General features: G+C 32.9%; 4 protein-coding genes across 4 annotated transcripts; 1 reads left to right on the top strand and 3 right to left on the bottom strand.

The window, feature by feature from the left end:
- The first annotated feature begins 793 nt into the window (after positions 1-793).
- Positions 794-1,761, top strand: LOC105959414 (uncharacterized). The gene has a single exon (XM_012983519.2). It carries the CDS (start codon positions 887-889, stop codon positions 1,523-1,525), a length of 639 nt encoding a protein of 212 aa, XP_012838973.1. The 5' UTR covers positions 794-886; the 3' UTR covers positions 1,526-1,761.
- A 2,440-nt stretch (positions 1,762-4,201) lies between these two features.
- LOC105959215 (putative mannan endo-1,4-beta-mannosidase 9) lies at positions 4,202-6,216 on the bottom strand. Its single transcript, XM_012983269.2, has 5 exons — positions 5,917-6,216; positions 5,294-5,488; positions 4,982-5,104; positions 4,700-4,902; positions 4,202-4,586 (listed from the first exon to the last, which is right to left on the bottom strand). The coding sequence occupies exons 1-5, from the start codon at positions 6,193-6,195 to the stop codon at positions 4,202-4,204; spliced, it is 1,185 nt and encodes a 394-aa protein (XP_012838723.2). The 5' UTR covers positions 6,196-6,216.
- Positions 6,217-8,036: 1,820 nt separating this feature from the next.
- Positions 8,037-12,994, bottom strand: LOC105959408 (uncharacterized). Its single transcript, XM_088825630.1, has 6 exons — positions 12,819-12,994; positions 12,604-12,721; positions 9,700-12,266; positions 9,433-9,600; positions 9,273-9,359; positions 8,037-9,200 (listed from the first exon to the last, which is right to left on the bottom strand). The coding sequence occupies exons 2-6, from the start codon at positions 12,665-12,667 to the stop codon at positions 8,982-8,984; spliced, it is 3,105 nt and encodes a 1,034-aa protein (XP_088681756.1). The 5' UTR covers positions 12,668-12,721; positions 12,819-12,994; the 3' UTR covers positions 8,037-8,981.
- Positions 12,995-18,496: 5,502 nt separating this feature from the next.
- On the bottom strand, positions 18,497-20,694 carry LOC105959205 (putative mannan endo-1,4-beta-mannosidase 9). Its single transcript, XM_012983255.2, has 5 exons — positions 20,317-20,694; positions 19,691-19,885; positions 19,434-19,556; positions 19,108-19,310; positions 18,497-18,988 (listed from the first exon to the last, which is right to left on the bottom strand). Exons 1-5 carry the CDS (start codon positions 20,641-20,643, stop codon positions 18,610-18,612), a joined length of 1,227 nt encoding a protein of 408 aa, XP_012838709.1. The 5' UTR covers positions 20,644-20,694; the 3' UTR covers positions 18,497-18,609.
- Between the last annotated feature and the right edge of the window lie 4,315 nt (positions 20,695-25,009).

Raw genomic sequence — 25,009 nt, 5'->3', positions numbered from 1 at the left:
AATAATTAATAAGATGTGTTTAAAAGTTTTTTTAAGAAAATATTCAAAATTTTGGGAAAATTTATATTGCAAAAATCCCAACTTTAAAATTAAGAGTCCTTTTTAATTTACTGAATTTCTACAATAAGTAAATATATAATGAATAATATGAATAAGTTATTAAAAAATAGAAATAGTACGTAGAAGTTTATAAATTTGTGTTTTGCATTTTCGAGTTTTGACTTCTATTATATATTACTTTTAACTTTAAAAAAAAACAAGAATTACAATTAGATATTTATAATTAAAAAAGCCGGTTGGTCTGGTAATATCGGCCAACCAACTTTTGAATAAACTGAAAATCGTCGACCGACTCATTTATATATGGCTAGCTAAAATTATCGACCTAACTATATGAGTCGGTTAATTATCCATTATCGGCCGAGACAAGTGGGTCGAAAGTACAAATAAACTTTTAAGTTAAGACATATATAGGGCAAAATTGCAACTCGATCCCCTAAAAGATTTACTAGTAATAATAACTCACCTAACAAATAAGTTTCAATTCAAATGACCCACCGATTAAATGTTATGACAACACACACACACACACATCTCCAAATTAAATACATTTTCATTGTGAAAAGGAAATTAAAACATCATAATCTACCACAGACACAATGGTAGAAGATATCGTGACAGCCATGCAACTTCACTATTATATATATATATATATATATATATATATATATATATATATATATATATATATATATATATATATATATATATATATATATATATATATACCGTGGATCTTCATTTTCCCACACATATATACTATTCCAACCTCTTCATTAATATATTAAATTCCAACCAATTGAAAATATAGTCCATTTTTTCAACCATGAACAATTTCATCAAGAACAAAGGAAAACCTAGTAGAGGCACCACCACCACCACCACCGCCGCCGCCGTGGAAGAGGATGAATTGGCTTTAGTAAAATCGGCTGCATGGGCATGGTACGAACACGGATCTGGATCCGGATCCGAGGGTCGACCCATCCGCGAGTTCGACGCTTCGAGGACTAAAACGGATCCCAAACCGTCAAGGTACAAGCTCGAAGCCTTGAGAAATAATAATAATAACGTACGACAAGTCCCGAAACTACGGTCGTCGTCTAGTGGCAATAATTCACTTCTTGATCACTACGAGGTAGAGAGGATTTCGAAGCAGCTCGATTATTACATCGAGTCTAGTCGTGCTAAGTACCGCCGCTCCTTTTCCGCCGCCGGCAACGGCGGACTTGCGGTGGAGCCGGTGGCGGCAGCGGCGGAGATGAAGAGTATTAATAAGGTTGTTGGAAGGAAGAAAGCGGGAAAAGAGTCTCGGTTAAAACATATTCCGGTGGCGTGTCGATCTTCGAGAGGCGATGTTGTGGAAAGTCATCGAAAGTTCGTGTACTCACGGCCGGAGAGAGGCGGCGTGGTGGCGGTGGTGGAAGTTGGTAGCTGCCGGCCGCGCGCGTGGAGCGCACGTGCCTAATTTGTTTTTGTTTATAAGAGTGGTAAAGGTGGGGGGTTTTTATTGGTGATGTTTATTTGTTCCCACCTTTATTGGCCTTGTTTATGTATCATTTACTATCTGGATAAACAGAATTTATTTAGAAAAGAAAGAAAAAAGCAAAAAAAAAAAATAAAAAAAGGAAACAATCTGGAATTGTAATTACCACATAGTATAAGTGTTTAATGGTAATATTTGTCATAGCTATTTAACTATTACTGCATTTTTTCTAATGAATATTTTAGGGAGAAAAAAAATACTCGGGTTATATTTAGGGATGACAACGTGTTGGTTATGGAGTAGGTTTGCATACATTCGAGAATCGATCCGCAAAAAATATATAAAATCTAGACCAACCCCGATCTATATTCGATTTAAACGATCCTGACCCGCCAGACGCGCCAGACTCGTTAACATCAAATAAAAAGGTTAATATTTTTTTAACTTTCATAGTATTTTGTTTGTATATCTTAACAAAAGAATCTCAAAATTAAAATGTAACATTTTACAAGTGATATAAAGTGAATAATAAACTTATCTAATTTAATTTATTGTATTTTTAACTTTTATGTACTAGATACGACTTGCGAGAAATTAAATACAAAAACTTGACCGATGAAAAAAGGGATGAATGAGAATAAACAATATGGAAATTGAAATTTTGATAAATGAAATTGAAAATTAATATATATGTTAAATATAATATATTTATACAGATCGGTTTTGGATCGGTTTCAATAAGAACCGTAATCCGACCCAGAACCATCCGGTTCTAGAAACTAAAACCTATTATTCGATCCAGAGCTGTTTAACTTACCCAAACTCGTCCAAAACAGGTCGGTTTCGAGCTTGAGACCCGATATTCCCGTACCCATTGCCGTCCCTAGTTATATTGTCATTAAGGTCTCGACTTGTATATAAAAATAAAAATAATTACTTATATATTAATGCGCCAATTCAATTTTTTAATCATAAGGCCAGTAAAAGATAATTTATTAAACAACCAAAAGAGTAATACAGACACTCATAAAATATAAAAAAATCGAGACAACTGCATTTGATGTATATATGAATTAAATGAATGTAATTAATGAAAGTATTCAGTCCTCTTTGGCGTCTTTAAGTAAAATATTCCTGGTTTGTCTTCTTGAGTTCTTGCCTTCTTGCTACACATTTATTGTAAATTTGAATGCTCTCTCCCTCTCTCTCTCTCTCTCTCTCTCTCTCTCTCTCTCTCTCTCTCTCTCTCTCTCTCTCTCTCTCTCCTTTTTTTCTTATATATATATATATATATATATATATATATATATATATATATTAAACTATACTGTTGTGGGATAACCTATGAATCACATGAGGCATTTAGTTCATAAAAAATAGGGTTAACTACAAATTGCACCCCTGTACTATCACCAGTGTCGCATATATCCCTCTATAATATGAAATGCGACAAAGTGTCCCCTGTCGTTAAACTATGTTAGATAATCTGTCGATTTTCAAAGCTGATCCAGCACTAGATGTTAGACAATTCAAACAAAAATACCCATATATGTTGTGTATAAAATGATTTGTACACAACCCCTAGCGGGTATATGCAACACTGGTGATACTACAATGGTGCAATTTGTATTTAACCCTAAAGGTTAAACAAAATTCATGAGTAATTTGGAATAGAAGATTTGGCCCCTTCTTGCATAACTCTCAAGGTGTGGATGATGGCCATTGATGTTCTTTCGTGTTTTCTCCTTCTCCGAGCCTCCAAAAGTGCAATTTTTTTTTTTTATCGAGTCCCAATAAGTTTTCTTGTGGTTTGAGGCTTCCAAAGGCCGTATCGCGCTTTAGGAATGTGTGAATTACTTCATGGGTAATTAGCCCTCTCGAAAAATGCATATGCCGCGCTACAAGTTTCGCGACATGCATACTCAATTGACTTCAAACTTGAGTTTGACCCTTTTACAATCTAAATCTTGAATAATTCAGAATATTGTAACTGTAGGCCATTTGAGTTGACTTTTTAACTCGACATTCGAGATTAAAATTAGGTTAAGAGATCTAAATTGATAAAATTTGAGTTAAATTATGGTTTAAATCATAAATTGGTGGTGCTTAAACGGGTTATGAGTGATTTTGCTATGTCTGATAGGTTTTTCTTAGTAACAAGAAGTGTTGGAGGTGTGGATTTATTTTCATATCATAAAGGTTGAATGTTCCTTTTGGGCTTCTTCACAATTGTCCTCTACAAATACACAATTATTTCAAATTTAACTCACAATCATCAGCTCATATTTTCGCGGAAATACACTTAATAATGCACCTTTGTACTCTTTGCATGGTGAGTCCTGAATTTTATCTAACTTTTTCATATGATTATTCTGTCAAAATAAAAATGGTTTAATTCCCATGGGAAATGTAATTATTCAACTATAAAAGCTTTCTATATGAATTGGATGAACGTGAAATAATTTTCCCAACGGCCTTTGGCATTTCATTAATTTTGTAATGGAATATAGAACATATTCAACAAAAATATGATATCAAATTATGCTAATATATATAATATAACATTGGATTTTATTTATGCAAATATAATGCATACATTGAATTGAGTTGTCAAATGAGGCCGATTATATTTATTATGAGCCAAACAATGATAACCAACTAATAATCAGCTAATGTAGCAAATTTAATTTGATTAAGAGATGCTATTTCACGAGACTGCTGCGAGATGACACCGACAGTAGAAGGGCTTTGTTCCAAGACAACTTCATAGCCATCACTCCAGTCTGCCATTCCTTGAGCCATCACTTGCCAAAATAATGCACCTCCACATGGACCACCGGTTCTTGCACATCTATAAACACTGTCGAATATGCTGCTAAAGTAGTTATCCCTTGCTTCCACATTGTAACCTGGTGATCTTGAAGATTTACCAAACTCAGTCACCATTATTGGCTTTCCAATCACCGATTTGGAGTCGTCTATGTGTGTTTGGATCCACTTGTGCACAAATTCAGCTTGTACCTCATCGTTTGAACCAGGAACCCTACATATTCAAGGCAAATCATAAATATCAATGAAATTGTTGATGAAGTATGTGTGCTTGTGTATGTATATGTACATATAAATGTATGTTTTGTGTGTGCATAATGAATATACCATTGATCGGGGTATAGATGGATTGTTGTGAAGTCAACATGAAGGATAAGATTGTTGGCGATGAAATCAGTTCCAACTTCATAACCAGGATTATTTTGTTTCTTTTCGGGCATCGACTCTCCATAAAATCCTTCCATGCCAACTTCCACTAGATGTTTCGTGTCAATTGTTTTTACGTAAGCTGACATTTCTTCAACCCAGTCCTAAGAGTGATAAATAAATTAGTAAATTCACTGTATGGAGAGAGAGAGAGGGGGAGAGAGAATGGAGAGAGATAGAGACTTGAATATCTTTTCCGGAGAGGTCAGATTGGCAACGAGGTTCATTAATGAGCTCCCATGCAAATATGGTAGGGTCATCTTTGTACGCCACTCCAGTTATGGAGTTGATTCTTGTTAGTACAGCCTAGACTCAAAGATCAATTATGAAATTAAGGGACTTAAATTGAATAATGTTTTCAATATATTTGCTTTAGATAAAAATGAAAATTTTAACTTAATAATTTATGTGGTAACTAATTTTTTTTAATTTTTGATGATTATATTTTATAATTTATGTGAATTCATAAAACGTTAAACTATAAGCCCTACGTACCTTGACGTGATTTTTATAGTAGTCTTTGACAATAGGGTTAGTGAAGAAGTCATCATCGTTGTTTAAGTAATGCCCTTTATCCTTAGCCCATTGTACATATTGTCTTTTCCCTCCAAAACCTTCCCAATTATTGACGAGGCTCAATAATAAATAGATTCCATGTTTCTTAGCTTCAGACACAACAAAATCTAGACCCTGAAAAAGAAGACAATGCACACTTAGTTATTACATTTAATGCAACCATTACGTGTAATTGATGAATCCAACACATGTTTTAATAGAATTTGCAAAAGAAAATTTTATTTACATTCCAATAACTCCAAAATCATACTACCAATTTAATCATTTTTTGAGTCTGAGTAGAAAACAATCTTAATGAACCTTAGAAAAATCTAATTTAGCCTAAATTCTAAAGTATTTTTCTACAATACTTGATATGATCTCTTGAAATTGTATCCTTATTGTAATAGAACAATAAGCTTTTATATTAGTTCGTTGAAGGCGTTTGTAAAAAGAAAATACATCATAGACGAACAAAATTTAAATAACGCAGAAGGAGACTACAATAATTTTCTAAAATTTAATTTAAGGCCATCAAATATTTTAATTAGCCTACTGCGTACCTTAAACATATCATCATTATAGACTCCAGGAGAGGTTTGAAGCGCTCTATAACCACCATCGCTAAAAGCCCAAGTTCTCGCCAAATTCATTCCATACTTGGAAGCTTGTGCGAAAGTGTCTGTCACCTTATCTCTAGTCGACGGGTCAGAAGCCATGTACATCAACCAATAAGAATTAAAGCCATTAAAATAAAATGGCCTCCCATTCATCACAAACTGGCTGCCCCTTGTTCCAATAAAATTATCACGCGCCCCCTCAGCCTCGCCGTGATAAGCCATCAAAAGGGCTACAAAAACAAAAAAAATACCCACACTCTTTCCCAACATTTTTGGAACAATTGATTGTATATTTAATTCTCAAATGTATCTTGTTTGTGTATTTGTGTTATAGTCCTCTAATGTACTTATAGGGGCAAATTGATAGTCAAGAATCACAAGCAATCATAAGTATGGGGGATGGGTTATTGCTTTTGATAGTTCATAGTACAAAACTGCTTTCCTACTTTGAATTTAGATTATATCAATCACTAATTATTGTATATATCACTTAGAGATTTATGTTATATCTCGTATTATTCACATGGCGTAGCATTTAATAATTCGTGTGGTGTAGCATTTATTAGATAGAAAATATAAATTTAAATACATGAGAAGGGAGTCAAGTTATGGAAATGGAAATGGATTTGAAGTTTGATTTGTGATTTTTCCAAAATATTTTGGATTGAAATTCGAATGCGTATGATATTTCGATTTGTACTCCGATTTTAATTTCCCAACACTTAAGTATTTCATTCCAATTTTCAGAATTTCAAATTTTGTATTTTTTCGTTTTTTGAAACGGAATTGAAATTATTTTTTTTAAATTTGAAATTGCTATATTCCCCCCAATCATATTGTAGATTGGGATTATATTAGTTCAAAGAAGTAAGATTTTATGCAATGATATAACATCCTAGGATCAGTGTAACTGAACGTACAAACCCTTTAATGAAGGAGCACAAGAAAATAAAAAGAAATAACAATAAATTGTTGTTTGATGATGTAAAAATGGTTTTACAACATGGGCCATAGGAGGGAAGCAATAACAACCAAACAGTTAACCATAATTGCAAACCTAGGACAATTGATACACGTATTACTAAAATGCTAAATGTAGCCCATATTTTATTTAGGCATTACTGGTTTATAAGATGCTATACCCGGTAAAATACACCTAGTGATTTTACATAATAGATCTATATAAATAACTATTCACCAAGCGCATATATTTAGTGCTGAAGCCAGGATTTCATCAATCGGGAGGCCGAATAAAAATAACTTAGAGAAATTAATGACCAACGGTTGTTTCGAGAATGGCGAAACTAGGATATTGTTACAAGATTAATTTAAATTACCGGGGATTCGGGGGCTGTGGCCTCGAAAAAAATTTAGGACTTCATTTATTTTTATTTTTATTGACAAAACCAAAAGATAGAAAAAGAGAAACTTATGAATTTTTTTTTTTACATTAGTTTGAATTTTGAGTGGACAATAATAAAAATTGGATGAACTTAACAAATATATATGTGTAATATAGTGTAAATTGTTTCAATTGAGGGTCGACTTTCCATCCTTGCCTAAGGATGGACTCGCCTCTGGTTCCAAGTCACAATCCGTAACTTCCTTATCTTATGTGTTAGACACATTTATTATTTTCCTTTTTCCTTTTCAATGAAAAATATTTTATTTTATTTTTATGTAAAATCATAAATTATTATAGGAACACAATGCAAATGCAATAAATTATATATACATATATAATAATAAAAAAAAGGGTAAATAGCATTAAACCACCTGAACTTTTTCAGTTTTTGCGGATCACCACCTGAACAAAATTTTTTTGCAAGACTTCATCTCAACTTAGTTAATTGTGCCACTTTGCCCTTTTTTGCCCGTTTGCATGTCAAAATGACCGGTTCTCATCTCACATGCGTTGCACATGCTACACTCAAGGTTAATGTTGTCTTTTCCAGTCCTAAAGCCCCATTTCCTTCAATTTTCCCTCCATTTCTCTCTTATGTCCATTGTTTTCCCTCCATTTCTCTCTTATGTCCATTATTTTCCCTCCATTTTTCTCTTTCTTCTCATTTATTTTCAATGCAACTCATCTCTCATTCTCCCATTCCCTCCATTTTTCTCTTCACATTTTTTTCTTGTTGTTCTTAAAAATGTCGTGCTACTGTTCAAGGAGGACAACAATGAAGACGTCCTGGACTGAATTAAACCCAGGAAGGAGATACGAAACATGTCAAAAATATAGGGTAAGAAAAAAATTTGAAATAGCATATTTGAATTGATCTGTAAGTTTCATTTTTTTATGAACGATTATATGTTATCAAGAAATTGGAGGTTGCAATTACTTCGCTTGGGTTGATCCCCCAATGTGCGAAAGATCTCGTCAGATAATTCCTGGCTTACTTCGAAGAATTAACAACAATGAAAAGGAGTTAAAGAAGATTGAAGAACAGTTGAGCAAAAAAGGGTCAAGGGAAAAGTGGTTGTGGATGGCCTTGGTAGTTGCCCTGTTGTTGGTCTATATTCTTATCTAGATTTTTGAAATTGTAGTAGGATTATTGTGGTTTTTTTAAGTGGAAAAATATAATTACTTGGCCTATGTAAGTTGCAGAATTTTTATGTGTAATGAATATATGTACTGAATTTTTATGATCTGTGAAATGATCAATATTTGGAACTGTCAATATTTGTGTGTTGATCAATATTTAGAACTATTAATCAAATTGTAAAAGATGTGTCAACCAATACAATCAAAGAACTGTTGATCATTCATTGCACATAACATAAGACACGAGTGCACAAAATAACAATATCCAGTCAGCTCTCAAAAGTTACCAATCTAGCATGGAAATAATCCACCAAGCTTACAAAATAGCCAAAAATTCATCAAACAGCAAAATTAAGAACATGTTCAAAAGTAATCAATCCAGCTAGCAAAATGAAATGATAGAAAATATGCAATATGATAAAAAGTTCACAAAAACAACAAAAGTCACTGTATTTTTGCACCCCTAATCATCCTCATCAATTAATCTTCTCCTCACAGACTTTGGTTGTGACTGTTGGTTTCTTGCCACATGAGCTTGTTGGCTTCTTGTCACAAGACCTTTTTTATTTCTTGGCCTCAAATTCTGTGATGGAGATGAACCATCAATTTGTTGGTTTCTTGCCTTTGTAATAACAGACATCATTGGTTCCTTTCCTTTACCCTTTTCTTTTCTTGTTGGTTCCTGAAATTATATCACATGTTAGATGATTAATCATCTAACACAATACTTTTAGAAAACCAAAATATAACTTACATTTTCTTGCATAATCTTTTCTTTTGCTTTTCTTGTTGTTGGTAATTTGTTCCTTGCAGTTGCATTCTTCACAGCTGCTTGAGTTCTCTACATAACCAAACAAATACCATTACACACATGAATTATAAGAAATAAATGAGTACACACTAAACTAAACTACCTTTCTTTTGTCATTTTTCTCTGAGGCCATTTCAATTCCAGTAACTTGACTTTCCAGCTGTGTGATTGTAGCTTCTGTAGCTTGTGTAGACTGTGGAGCTTGACTGTCTAACTGTGTGATATTAGCTTCTGTAGCTTGTGTAGACTGTGGAGTTTGACTTTGTTTTCCCTATAAGTTAATAAACCATGAATGTTGTTAGTTAGGTAAACCATAAATACAAGACATATTTACAAAATAAATATAGTTTATGATATGAATACAGTTTACCTTGTTCAGAGGGCAGCCTTTAGCATTATGTTTTTTCTGTTTACATAAGCTACAAGTCATTAAAACACCCTGCCTTCCCAATTTTCCAACTGTGGTTATGGTTTTGGCAACTGGAGCTGGTATATCTTTTGAGCCACTGGTTTCTCCTGGCTGTTTTCTTCTTTTGTGAAGCTTTGGCCTACCTGTCATTTTCTCAATTTCTGGGGGAAGCAATGGAGGTTTTGCAGATATTGGCCAATTGTCAGGTCCCTCAAGTGTGTCCATTAGGTGACTGTACACTCTCATATATGTTTCTTTTGAGTAGCATTGTTCAACATAGTCTTCAGGTTGCTTTCCCATGTAATAAAGGCCTGAAATGGCATGTGCACATGGAATTCCAGATAGTTGCCACCTCTTGCAGCTGCAAGTTTTTTCTTCCAAGTTAACTTTAAATCTGTCACCATAACAGTTCTCTATTTCAAATTGAGCCTGACCATTCCAATGAGCAATGAACTCCATTGACTTCTTCTTCCACTCTTCTATTTGCTTCTGAATATTTGGACATATGTTTCCATTGAACTTCTCCATTTTATCTCTCTTCACATGTATCCTCTTCATCAAGATCTTTATGACTGCCTCAAGCATATCAATGATTCCCATACTTCTAGGCCTCAAAATCATTGAATTGAAACTTTCACACATGTTATTCAAGAGTGTATCACACTTTGAATTTGTTCTAAAAAAACATCTAGACCAATGTGCAGCTGGTCTTTTTGCAAGCCACTGGAAGGCAGCTTTATCCTTCCCACTCAAATCTCTCATGATTCTGTTGAAGTCCACAACCCTTGTAGCTCTAGCAGCTTGCCATAAAATGTTCTTTAATGCTAAACCCCTGTGTGATAGCTTAAAATTGCTGTACAGATGCATTACACAGAACCTGTGTTCACTGTTAGGCATCAGTTCCTCTATTGCATCTATAAGACCTTTTTGCTTGTCACTCATTATTGTCCACTCACCACAATTCTCAATTTGCAGGTCCTCTTTCAAGAGCTTCATAAACCACAACCAAGTATCTCTCTTTTCTTTTTCAACAACAGCATAAGCAAATGGAAACATCCCATTATTTGCATCTATGCCCACTGCACACAACAATATCCCCCCATATGTGGACTTTAAATGACATCCATCAAGGAAAATGATCTTTCTACAGCCATCTAGGAACCCTTCTCTCAGAGCATCCCAACAGATATATATTCTTTTGAATTTCATCTGATCTCCATCACCCTTCCCCTTGATTCTGATTGTGGTTTTAGGACTGCATTTCTTTATCTCCTCAGCATATCTCCACAACATGCCAAACTGCTCAGCACTAGACCCTGTATTCAACTCCACAGCTTTTTTCTTTGCCCTATACATTTGGTGTGTGCTGAATAGCAGCTTACATTCCTTCTGTGCAACAGCCATCATTGAGTCTACTGGCCAATTTGGATCAGTTCTGATTTTATCTGCATATTTAGAGGCCAACCACCTAGAATTTGCACAACCAACCCTTTCTTTTCTTGGACATTCATGAATTGCATTGATTGTCTTGATTTGAAAGGTTGATTCACTTCTCATTTGAGAAGCATAAACAAACCAAGGACAAGTTTCATGCTTGCAGATTGCTTGAACCTTATATTTCTCATTCAACTTCAGTTTTATATCCCTGCCATTCACTCTTCCATGCTGCCTTACAGCTTCCCTAAAAGAAGCTGCATCAGGGAAGCAAAGGCCAAGCTGAAACTGTGGATTCTCCATGTCTATGTTTGAATTGAACACTGGGTAGTTGTGGTGCATGAACTGATCTTTCTTGGGGATATCCACAACCTGAGTCTCTACCCCTGTATTGAACCTCTTAGACCTTCTAGGTTCTTCACTCTCACTGTCTGGCCCAAGTCCACCCCATTCTACCCCACAATCAATATTTTCATCATACTGAAAGTCATCATCTGACTCAAAAAATTCACTATCAACCAGAAAATCTGAATGCTCTGAATCATCCCCTACTGATTGCCCATCACTACCCCCACTGTCATTACAATCAATCACATCCTCTAATAATTCATCCATTGTTCTACCATCATCATCAAAGTGTGCTTCATCAAAACCATCCACTGGTTCATCAATATCACCAACAGGTTCATCAACATCACCAACATACCCAATTGCTTCATCTACTTCTGGAAAATCATCTTCATATTCAAATTCCCCCGCACTTTGATCAGATTGCTCTGCTTGTTCATAATGCTTTACACAAATTGCTGCAACCCTTTGATCATCAAGATAATTCACCAACTCTAAAGCATCATTGTCATTTTGCATTAAATGCATAACACTACAATCATGCAGGCAACTTCTATCATGAAAGAAATCATCCCAATCATCCAAATGTATCTCCCTAGCCATTTCAGTTATCTCAGTCATTGACATTTCATCCACACAACAATGGTCAAAGTAAGTTATATTTCCACCAACATAGCAGGTCCCACCCAAATCCATAATTTTTCCATAATGAAGCATCATTATTGTGAAATTATCACTGTTTGGGCCTGCCAAAGCATATAAAATACATTTTCAGAAAAAAAAATTGTAATATAACAATGACAAAACATAAAAAATAGGACACAAAACATGTACAGACAGAAAAGTGGTCCTGTTTTACACTCTAAATATCTAGACAAAGAGGTAACAGCCAAAAAAAAAATTATAAAAAAAAACACAAGTGTGGTCCTGCCACTCTAAATACTATAGAATACAACAATTCATAAAATAACAACTGCCACTGCATTAAAAAATCAACCAACTGCCACCGCATTTGATAAACTACATCGAACAAATGTTTTTAAAATCAAAGAATAAATTAATACATTAAAACGCAGAACATACCGTAATCTGGAGCATTTTTTGTAAAATCTGCAGCGTCGTTACCCTCTCTCACTTTCCAAGTCATGATAGAGTGTGAAGATCTTCAGATTATCGCGAAATTGGAGATGAATCCTAAACCCTAGAAAATGAGAAAAGGGGCGGATGAATTGGGGATGTGTGAATGTCAACGGCTATTAGGGCCCAATATTTTTTGGACTGGAAAAGACAACATTAACCTTGAGTTTAGCATGTGCAACGCATGTGGGATGAGAACCGGTCATTTTGACCTGCAAACGGGCAAAAAAGGGCAAAGTGGCACAATTAACTAAGTTGAGATGAAGTCTTGCAAAAAAAAATTGTTCAGGTGGTGATCCGCAAAAACTTAAAAAGTTTAGGTGGTTTAATGCTATTTACCCTAAAAAAAATTAAATTTGGGGGTTGGGGCATGACCACCCCTGATCCTGCACTGACTTTTCACTGTACACATGGGTGTGCATATTATTATGTGTAGATCAATGATTACAAATCATCTGATGTATTTCACGGGGTGCAACATCTACAAAATCATACAATAAATACTTTAAAATATATATTTCCAAAAAAAATCCAATTTTGGTCCATCGATTTATCACATTTGGTCCCCTATGTTACTGGGTTGTTGGTGAGATAATTACAGTTTTTGTCCAACAAATTTGCACCTTTTCACTTTTGGTCCCCCATTTATCGCCGTCAACAACACACTAATGTTGTCACATTTTAACACATTGGGTCCCTCTGTCTGTTTGACCGTCAAAGAGTAATGGCCAACTGTTGAATTATGGCTGAATTTGGGATTTTTCATTGAGAAAATTGCACTCAGACCCCTGCATTCTTTTAAAATATTCTAAAAACCCCTAAAATTTTATTCAACCTTAATTTAACCACAATTTCATCACTTAATCAATTTTGACAAACGACCTCGATTTTTACTACCATTACCGCTGATCGTTGACAGCCATTAATTTTTTTTAAACTTTTTTTTCGGCATTGATTGTTTTTAAATAGTTTTTTGACGCTGTTCACTGACATTGGATTGTCGGTTAACAATGTTGACTTTTTTATTTTTCTTGAATATTATTTTTAACTTTTTCCTGTGACTTTTTTTCCGATCAACACAATATTATTACTGTATAACACAATAATAATACTATATTAATATTTAATATCGTAATATTAAAACTACAAACTTCTAACAAAGTTTATCTAAAATTTTGGGGCCAAAATACAATTTGAAAAATTCTAAAAATCCATAATTTCTTACTCTCAAAATTTTCTTCATGGAACCGTCAGTGCATCCCAAATTTTTCCCCCATAAAATATGAAAAAGATGAATTAGGCATGTGTGGAGTAATTTGGAAATGAGATAACCACTCTAGTACAACGATTTTTGGGGCTAACACCATCTGTTAATTTTTATCTTTTTTTGTCTTATAATTTTTCCGTCGTTGAGCTGCGTTGTCTATTTCCTTTTTTTCTTTTATTTTGAATTTTTTATGATATTATTTTTCTCGCTGGTTATCAACTTGACTTTTTTTTTTAAATTATTTTTATCCCAGTACTCAACATATTAAATAAAAATAAAATAAAAATCAAGAAAAAAAAAGTCAACGCACTTAACGCGAATGTCAACATCAGTCAACAAAAAATCAATCGAAAAAAGTGTTAACCGAATTAAAGAGAAAGTTAAAGTCGGATTAACCGATTTGAAAAACGGGGTCATCGGTGATCGATGAAATTGGGGTTAAATTATAGTTGGATAAAATTTTAGGGGTTTTTAGAATATTTTGAAAGAATACAAGGGTCTTATTGCAAATTTCTCAAAGAAAAACCCCAAATTCAACCGTTGACCGTTACTTCTTGACGGTCAAACAGACGGAGGGACTCAATGTATTAAAATGTGACAACATTAGTGTGTATTTTGTTGACGGCAGTACATGGGGGACCGAAAGTGAAAAACATGCATACTTAGGGGACCAAAACTGTAACTATCTCGGGTGTTAGTAGTTAACATAATCTGGGCTAGAAATGATGGGAAACCATATTTTTGATCCGTCATATTTACAACTAACATATATTTGGTCCCTCTTGTTCTAGAAAAAAAACTTTTGGTCCCTCAATCATTTTTAATATGGGGACCAAATGTGAATTAGTGAAACTATAAGTGGCAAAAATTGTAATTAAGGAAAAACTTTTTCCTTTAAAAGTGCTAAATATAGTTCGCACCCCTGTACTATTGCCAGTATCGCATTTATGCCCATAAACTATTAAATGCAACAAATTGACCCATTATTTCTAATTTTTTTGTTTTGTTTTCACCCATTATTGGTCGATTTTTCTGTTCTCTGATTTGAGTTACATTCTATTATTTTCTTTTTTTTTTTTTTGATTTTGCCAGAATTCAATTGAAGACATGCTAAATAGAATTCAATAGAACATGTGCTAAATACTAAGGGTTAATAGCATTTTGCCACCTGTACTTTACCCGTTTTTGCGCTTTGCCACCTTAACTAAAAAAAGTTGCACGGGCACACCCAAACTCCTTTTTTTGACACACATAACCACCTAAGAGGAATATTCTGGGGAATCTTCTCATTTTTCCGGCGCACGTGCGATGCACATGCTTAATGTGAGGACTTTTTAGTCTTTTAATCTAAAGATATCATGTGGGATTAAAAGTTCGAAAGGATGAAATTGAAAGATTGAAAGTTCCAAGGGGTGAAACTGAAATATATTAAACTCTCATTCTTCTTCTTCAATGGAAGTCTATCCCCATTAATCTGTTCTTTGAACTAACATCAACTTTTGAAAAAAATCCAAGCTTTAAAAAAAATAAGGGGTTATCTTCTCTCATCAATTTAATCAAAAATCTTGTGAGGCGATCTTTGTCCTCAATTTGGAACTTTCCTCGATGTTCCTCCTGATTGTCATATTGAGTTCCAAAAACGAAAGTTCCATATTGAGCCCATAGGTTTACTCTGGCCATGGATGATTGGGCAAAAATCTTCCTCACAAATTCCTCCTAGTTGCACACCACGCGACTTCACATGTTGCTGCTCTTCTTCTACTATTTCATCTGCACTGTATCCCACCTTTGTTTTCATAGTTGAATTTTTCACACAAACACATATCTACAACGCAATTAATTTCAACATTTACTGTAAACCACAAAAACACATTGAGAATTAGAAAGAAAGAGAGAAAATTGCCTGCATAGTGGAGCATTCGAAGCATTGGAAAGGGTTTCTTTGAAAAAATATTAATGGGGAGAAACTCCCATAGAAGAAGACCCACTCCCATGGAAGAAGAAGACCCATAACTCTATTTCAATTAATTTAGAATTCGGGCAAGTTTTAAATGAAGTTCAATTGAGTCCTTAAACTTTCAGTTTTATCCCACATGATATCTTCAGATTAAAAGACAAAAACATCAATGTATTTGGTCATGTGCATAGCACGTGTGCCGGAATCTTTCAAGATTCGCCGGAATATTCCCCCTAGGTGGTTATGTGCGTCAAAAAAGGAGTTTGGGTGTGCCCGTGCAACTTTTTTTAGTTAAGATGGCAAAGCGCAAAAACAGGCAAAGTATAGGTGGCAAAATGCTATTAACCCAAATACTAAATATGACTTCTAATTTTCACAACTACCAGGGCTTTAATTTCTATGTGATTTGACAAAAATAGTCTGGATGAAAGAACACGAAATAATTTTCTCAACCTTTGGCGTTTCATTAATTTTTAATGGGATATAAGATAGGGCATATTACAAATAAGCCCATCAGTGGGAACTTATTCATAAAGAGATCCAGACAATATTCTCCTTTACCAATAAGTCCACACATGGTCCAGATTTATGTAAAGGACTAAAATAACCCCTCTTACTTTTATATGCTCCAATTTCATCCTTAACTTAATTTAACTTCAATTTGACCCCAAATTTCACAAATTATTCAATTTTGACCCAAAACTTTTTTTTTTTCACAAAATTTTTTTTTTCAAAAACTTTTTTTTTCCGCCGGATTCCGGCGTTGAACGGCGGTCAACGCCGGTCTCCGGCGTTGACTTTTTTTTTTTTTTTTTTTTTTTTTTTTTTTCTTCCGGATTTTTTTTTTCCGGATTCCGGCGTTGACCGGCGGTCAACGCCGGTCTCCGGCGTTGACTTTCAATTTTTTTTTTTTTTTTTTTTTTTTTTTTTTTCTTCCGGATTTTTTTTTTTCCGGATTCCGGCGTTGACTTTTATTTTTTTATTTTTTTATTTTTTTTTTTTTTTTTTTTTTCCGGATTCCGGCGTTGACCGGCGGTAAACACCGGTCTCCGGCGTTGACTTTTTTTTATTTTTTTTATTTTATTTTTTTTTTAATTTTTTTTTCTGTAACTTTTTTTTCCGTTTAAACAACAATATTGCTTTGAATGACAGTAATATTAACTATATTACTGTTAAACACAGTAAAAATAACTAAACTATAGTTTAACACAGTGATATTGCTATATTAATCTCTAGCACATTAATATTAACACAACAAAATTCATTATTATTGTATAATAAAGTAATATTACTATGTTGTCCGTTCAACAAATGTAAACAAAATAAAAAAAACCAAAAGAATTAATATTACTGTGAGTGACAGTAATATTACTATAGCAACAGTAATATTACTATAGCAACAGTAATATTACAATAGTAGACAGTAATATTATTACGTTACTCCGTGAATAACTCAAACAAACAAAATATCCAAACAAAAGAATAATATTGATGTGGTTGACAGGAATATTACTATAACAAACAGTAATATTACCGTCAACCACAGTAATATTATTGTGTTTACAGTAATATTACAATAATAGACAGTAATATTAATACAAACACCACAAAAAAATAATAATATTGATGTTGTTGACAGTAATATTATTGTGTTTACAGTTATTTTACTGTCAACGACAGTAATATAATTACGTTGACTTGTCAACAAATAAAAAAAAATTAAAAAAAATAATAATAAATAAAAAAATATAATATTGCATTAATTTACTGTCAACGGCAACACAATTACATAAATGTAATGTCAACGGCAGTACAATTACGTTAATTAACTATCATTGACAGTATAATTACGTTAATTTACTGTCAGTGACAGCACAATTACGGTCAACGTTTAGCGGCGGACGTGGAAAAACAAAACAAACCAAACAAAGCAAAACAAAAAACTTAAAAAAACACTAAAAAAAGAGACCGCCGGAAACCGGCGAAAAAATCCGGAAGAAAAGAAAAGAAAAAAAAAAAGAAAAAAGCAAAAAAAAAAAAAAAAAAAAAAAAAAGTCAACGCCGGAGACCGGCGTTGACCGCCGGTCAACGCTGGAAACCGGCGAAAAAATCCGGAAGAAAGAAAAAAAAAAAAAAAAAAAAAATTTAAAAAAGTCAACGCCGGAATCCGGCGGCAAAAAAAAAGTTTTTGAAAAAAAAAATATTTTTTGAAAAAAAAAAATTTTTGGGTCAAAATTTAATAATTTGTGAAATTTGGGGTCAAATTGAGATTAAATTAAGTTAAGGATGAAATTGGAGCATATTAAATTATACTCCAAAAAAAAGTCAAAATTGAATTTTTGTGGTCAAAATTGAACTTTTATGGACAAAATTGATTAATTTGGATTACAATTAAGAATTGGGTATAAATGGTTGAGGGTAATATTGGGATATACATGAATGTTTCCTTTAGTTATAATAAATATTAAAGGGATGGGCTTATTGGTAAAAGAGATATGTCCCCTAAACCTAGAATAATAAACATGCTTGGTTGGGGACTTTTGCATAAAAATCCCTATAAGATATATTGAAGAAAGGTACATTATGAGAGTATGCTATTCAAAAAATTCAACATCAATACCACTATTAATAAATTATTCATTTGAAAGATTCAAATGTAATAACAAGGGTTTTTTATTTCTGCGAATATAAAGCCATTACATTGAGTTGAGTTGTAAAATGAGGCCAATCATATTGAGGTAGCAAAATTAATTTGATTAAGTGAAGATATTTCACGGGACTGCTGAGAGATGACACCAACAGTAGAAGGGCTTTGTTCCAAGACAACGTCATAACCATCACTCCAATCTCCCATTCCTTGAGCCATCACTTGCCAAAATAGTGCACCTCCACACGGACCACCGGTTCTTGCACATTTATAAACACTGTCGAATATGCTGCTGAAGTAGTTATCCCTTGCTTGCACATTGTAACCCGATGATCTTGAAGATTTGCCGAACTCAGTCACCATTATTGGCTTTCCAATCACCAATTTGGAGTCCTCTATGTGTGTTTGGATCCACTTGTGGACAAATTCAGCTTGTACCTCGTCGTTTGAACCAGGAACCCTGCAAATTCAAGGAAAATGATAAATACCAATGAAATTGTTAATAAACTATGTGTATTCTTGTGTGTGTGTGTATGTACATATAAATATATGTTTTGTGTGCGAATAAATAATATATACCATTGATCGGGGTATAGATGAATTGTTGTGAAGTCAACATGAGGGACAAGATTGTTGGCGATGAAATCAGTTCCAACTTCATAACCAGGATTATTTTGTTTCTTTTCGGGCATCGATTCACCATAAAATCCTTCCATGCCAACTTCCACTAGATGTTTCGCGTCAATTGATTTTACATAAGCTGACATTTCTGCAACCCAATCCTAGTGATTGATAAAGAAATTAGTTGATTCATTATTGTATATATATATATATATATATATATATATATATATATATATATATATATATATGTGTGTGTGTGTGTGTGTGTGATAGAGATATACTTGAATAGCTTTTCCGGAGAGGTCAGACTGGCAACGAGGTTCATTGATGAGCTCCCATGCAAATATGGTAGGGTCATCTTTGTACGCCACTCCAGTTATTGAGTTGATTCTTGTTAGTACAGCCTACACTCAAAATTCAATTATGAAATTAAGGGGCTTATAAAGAATGAGCTTTTCAACATATTAGATTCGAATAAAACCGATAAATTTCCATCATAATGATACTTATGTATATCAAAAATATAAGTTGGACATACCTTAACGTGATTTTTATAGTATTGTTTGACAATAGGATTAGTGAAGAAGTCATCATCATTGTTCAAGTAATGACCTTGATCCTTAGCCCATTGTACATATTGTCTTTTCCCTCCAAAACCTTCCCAATTGTTGACGAGAGTCAATAACAAATAAATTCCATGTTTCTTGGCTTCAGACACAACGAAATCTAGACCCTGAAAAAGACCACAATACAATTAGCTATAAAATTTTAATGCAACCATTATGTGTAATCGATGCAATCCAACACATGTTTCAATAGAATTTGTAACAAAAAATCTTATTTATCTAACTTCAAAATGAATGTATGTTGAGGACATTATAGATATTACTCAAAATCATACAACCAATTTAATCATTTTTAGGATTTAAATAGAAAAGAATCTTGTTGAATCTTAGAAAAAACCTTATTTCGCACAAATTCTAAAATATTTTGCTGCAATGCTTAATATGTTTTGAAATTATATCTCTATTGTAATAGATCAATAAGTTTTTTCATAGTTTATATAACGTGTTTGTAAAAAGAAAATGCATCATAGACGAACAAAATTAAATAATGCATAATAGTTTAGGGCCATCAAATATCTAAATCGACTCTATTGTGTACCTTGAACATATCTTCATTATATAATCCAGGAGAGGTTTGAAGGGCTCTATAGCCACCATCACTAAAAGCCCAAGTTCGCGCCAAATTCATTCCATACTCTGATGCCTGAGCGAAGGTGTCTGTCACCTTTACCTTAGTCGATGGGTCAGAAGCCATATACATCAACCAATAAGAGTTGAAGCCATTAAAATAAAATGACCTCCCATTCATAACAAATTGGCTGCCCCTTGTCCCGATAAAATCTTCACGCGCCACCTCAGCCTCGCCGTGATATGCCATGAAAATGGCTGCGAAAACAAAGCAAATAGCCAAACTCTTTCCCCCCATTTTTGGAATAATTGATTGTATATTTAATTCTCAGATGTATTTTGTTTGTGTATTTGAGTGGTGGTCCTCTACTGTATTTATAGGGGTAAATTGGTAGTCAAAAAACACAAGTAATCATAAGTATGGGTGATGATGGGCAATTGAACTCTGATTTCCTACTTCGATTTTAGATTATATCAATCACTACTATTGATTGTATGTATAACATTCAGAGATTTATGTTATATCTCGTGTAATTCACATGGCGTAGCATTTAATAATTCACGTGGTGTAGTATTTATTAGACCGAAAATATATAAATCCATGAGAAGGAAGTCGGTTAACTTTTATAATTTTACCGGCTATGAAATCTAATGTGCATACGATGGAAATGGATTTGAACTCTGATTTATGTTTCCTTATTTTGTTTTCATTTGTTGAATTATTGTTCATTGTTCTATGGATGAATTCAAATTCTATTACAACGTAGAACAAATAATGTTTAGGTAGGTTGTTCTTTGGGCAACAAAAAAAAATTGCTGAATTATGGTGGTCATGTCTGAACCAAGCCAAATGAAAGGTTATAAATGTGTTCGAATCTCACCATCATCTATTTCAAATATTTCAAGTGCAATTTAGGTAATAATTTTTAATATTTTAATTAATTTGATAAATATTTTGAAGTTTTATTAGATATGTTTCTATATATTTGATTTTCTTGTCATGTATTGGTCGACCTTAGAGCCTCAATTGATTTCATTTGTATTTATGGTGGTAAAAATACGTATGTGCTTTGTTTTTGGGGAAAATGGATAAAAATTCAAAAATATTTTGTATTGCGAATAGGTCGGCTGTATATTTTGGATTAGCTATAAGTTTCTCGAGCAGCGTAGTTGGACAGCTTAGGCTGTAAATAGACAGTTTAGTTGGACAGTTTAGACGAAAAGTTGATAGCTTAGTTAGAAATATTAGACTGAAAATAGACAATCTAGAATAAAAGTGGACAACTTAGTTGGATAATTTAAACTGAAAATAAATATTTTAAACCAAAAACCAATGAAAATAACATGTTTCCAATGATGTGGTTAGCGAAAATTAGACGTTCAGCGGCAGAGGACTAGTAGGGATTGTCAGACATGCGATTTTTGGAAGGGGGTGTTGTATTGAAGACGAATGAGTTGGGGGCAAAATAAGGTATTTCGATCCTGATCTAAAAGAGTATTAGCGCCCATGGGTATTTAGCATATTGCCCCTTATATTTACAAGTATAAATGAATATATATAGGAGTGCATCCATTATTCTTTAAACTATTGACTATATAATTTAATTTAAGTTTTTAAATGTATTTGTATGCACTTATGATATATTGCAATTACGATACGTTTTTTTTTTTTGGACAATGTTTTTTCTTCCGAATTAGAAAAATTGATTTCTGATTTTTTCAAAATATTTTGGATCGAAATTAGAATATACATATATATGAGATTTTAATTTTCGAAGATTTAGAATATCAATATTATTATATATTTTATATTATAAGTTAATATGAATATGAAATTTCCGATTTTCGTCGATTCCAATGCAAAAAATTCCAACTTTTTAAAAGAAGTTTTTCATTCCAATTTCTAAAATTTCAATTTTTCTATTTTTTTTGAAACAAAATTGAAATTAATTTTCTACTTCCGATAAGAAAGGTTTTTTTCGTTCTTTTAAATTGCTAGTTTCAGTTCAATCTGTTCGATTTTTATCCCTCGGATGCCACATATATATATATATATATATATATATATATATATATATATATATACACACACACACACATTATGTTTTATCTATATCTCCTACTGTAGATTGGGATTACATCAAAATGAAGTTCAATGGAACATTTTTTTTACACAATGATAACATCCTACGGTATATGTAACTGAATGCACAAGCAAATAAAAAGAAATAACAATAAATTGTTGTATGATGATGCAAAAATGGTTTTACAACTTGGCCATTGGGTATTAATGACATAACAGTTTGGCTCTTCTAGGAGGGAAGCTATAACAACCAAACAGATGATCTAAATGCAGCCCATAATTTATTACATTGTTGTAGGGCCGGTTCCAGTGTCCCGGAGGCCCGAGGCGAATATCGAGAGTGAGACCCCCTTGATTAATAACTTTATGTTTTTAATCAAATAGCTCCTTTTTTTTTTAATACCCCAATTCAATTTTGATTATGATTAATTGTATCGAGAATTGGGGAATTTTGTGCTAAAATCCCTTTTTATTTTCTTATCAATTTGGGACTTTTTAGCTTGGGCATGCGAACTCCGATAATCATGATTATCCTTCTGCCAACTGAGTTAGATATAAGTCTTAAAAAAAAATTATATGCGTTTATATATAAAAATATACCAAAATTAGAGGCCTTAAAATATTTTGACTTTTTCGAGGCCCAAGATGGCGGCCTTGCTTGCGTTGGACTTGGGCCGGACCTGCATTGTTGATGGGAGTAGTTTGACAAATGAATCAAACTAGCCGGAGAAGAGCTTTAGGGTATTAGTACCATGTAACGATCATGTGGTACATTAGCGTTATATTTTTAAAGCTATAGTAATAGCGTACCATAAACACTTATTTATTAATAGTTAATCAAGAAAATATGAATCCTACTTAAGAGCAACTCCAATGGAGTAATTAAATGGGTTATCAAAACACTTAACTACCATTTTGATATTCCAAATTAAAAAAAAATCCACTCCAATGGAGTTATCAAATAAGGTTTGTATTTTGATAATTCACATCTTGGGATGTAAAAGTACATCCCGGAGAAATAATTAAAAATGGAAGTTATAAATTTAACCACTTAAATGAACACTTAGAAAATAACATGTGGCAATTAAATATATAATCATTTTGTTTATATTTAATTATTAATTTTTTGATTACCTATGGTTGGAGCAAAATAATTTATATAAGCATCAAAATAAAATATCAAATATCAAAAATAATATTTGATATCTCATTTTGATATTTTGGGTTGGAGTTGTTCTAATGTTATTATATTGCGTTATTATATTGCAATAGTGCAATTAATTTTAGTGGAAAAATATATTGCATATATGAATATCACTAAGAATTGATAATTCATAAATCAACTGTGCACATAATTTTCTTGGAAAAATATATTGCGTATATGAATATCACTAAGAATTCATAATTGTATCTTTTTCAATTATTTTTCTTGGAAAATATATATTGAATATCACTGAGAATTGATAATTGTATCATTCTAAAAAGATAAATCAATAGAAATATATTGCGTATATGAATATCACTAAGAATTGATAATTGTAAGTGTGCTAAAGAATGTTCTCGAGTTTTTTGGCTCTTTGATTAATGAGTTGTTGGTTGATTACAAATGAATGAAGCTACTCCTATTTATACAACTCGAAATCCTCAATTGATGGTGGTGATCATCTTGATCTAATGGCCAAGATTAACTCCTACGATATCCTACAAAATATAAACACATGACGATCTTCTATGAATCTTTAACATTAGGGAGGATTCTAGAAGATCTTCTAGAATGATCTCTACTATTGGGCCTAATTGTGCCCCTCGTCTTAGGCTCGTTTGATGAATCAAGTGTAACCCCTTGGTGCAAAAATAAAATGGGCAGCGCGTAATAACTTGTTCAATACCATGCAAATGTCATAAGATTTTAATACAAAATAAAAAAAAAGACCATTTTGTTATTTTTAAATAACAAGGAATTTTTGTTCAACTTAGCCAAGTAACTTTCTTCTTGAACATAAATAGCCCATTTCCTTTTATGTTTCATTTGTATAATAACATTCAAGTCCATCTATAAAGCGTAAAACGGTAAATGCCATGTACCGATCTTACTGTATCGAAAGTTTTTGTTACCGCAATTCTCAATATAACAACGGTATAAAAATTCCAATAACACTAGGTACAATTGGTAGATGGTATATATTGAGCTAAATAAGTTGGCAAACGTACCAAATCAATCTTACACCGAAGAAGTAGTATTATGATTGAAGAACACTAGTATGCTATTATTTGGCTCATTTATTTTAAAATGAATAATACTCTTTTTATTTTATTTATTTATTCTCTGTTTTTTCCCCGTGGTATTGAATAATACCTCGTCAACACCTAAATTTTGAAAGGGGTTTTTATTTGCATATAATATTTTACTCATATATGTATTTTTCAAACATTAGTCAATAATTATAAGTATAGTTGTCAAGTATGGGTCGATTGAGGTGGTGTTTGCAAATGATTATTTAAAAACAGAAGTTAAGCCAGTTTTAAGTGTTTATTTCTAAAAGTTGGGGGTGTTTGCAATTATTCCGGAAAATGAACTTAA

The sequence above is a fragment of the Erythranthe guttata genome, chromosome 11 (genome assembly GCF_056151865.1).
Source record: "Erythranthe guttata isolate IM_541 chromosome 11, IM_541, whole genome shotgun sequence".
NCBI classification, from domain to species: domain Eukaryota; kingdom Viridiplantae; phylum Streptophyta; class Magnoliopsida; order Lamiales; family Phrymaceae; genus Erythranthe; species Erythranthe guttata.
Note: the sequence above shows the minus strand (reverse complement) of the source record. Positions and strands in the feature narration are given on the sequence as shown.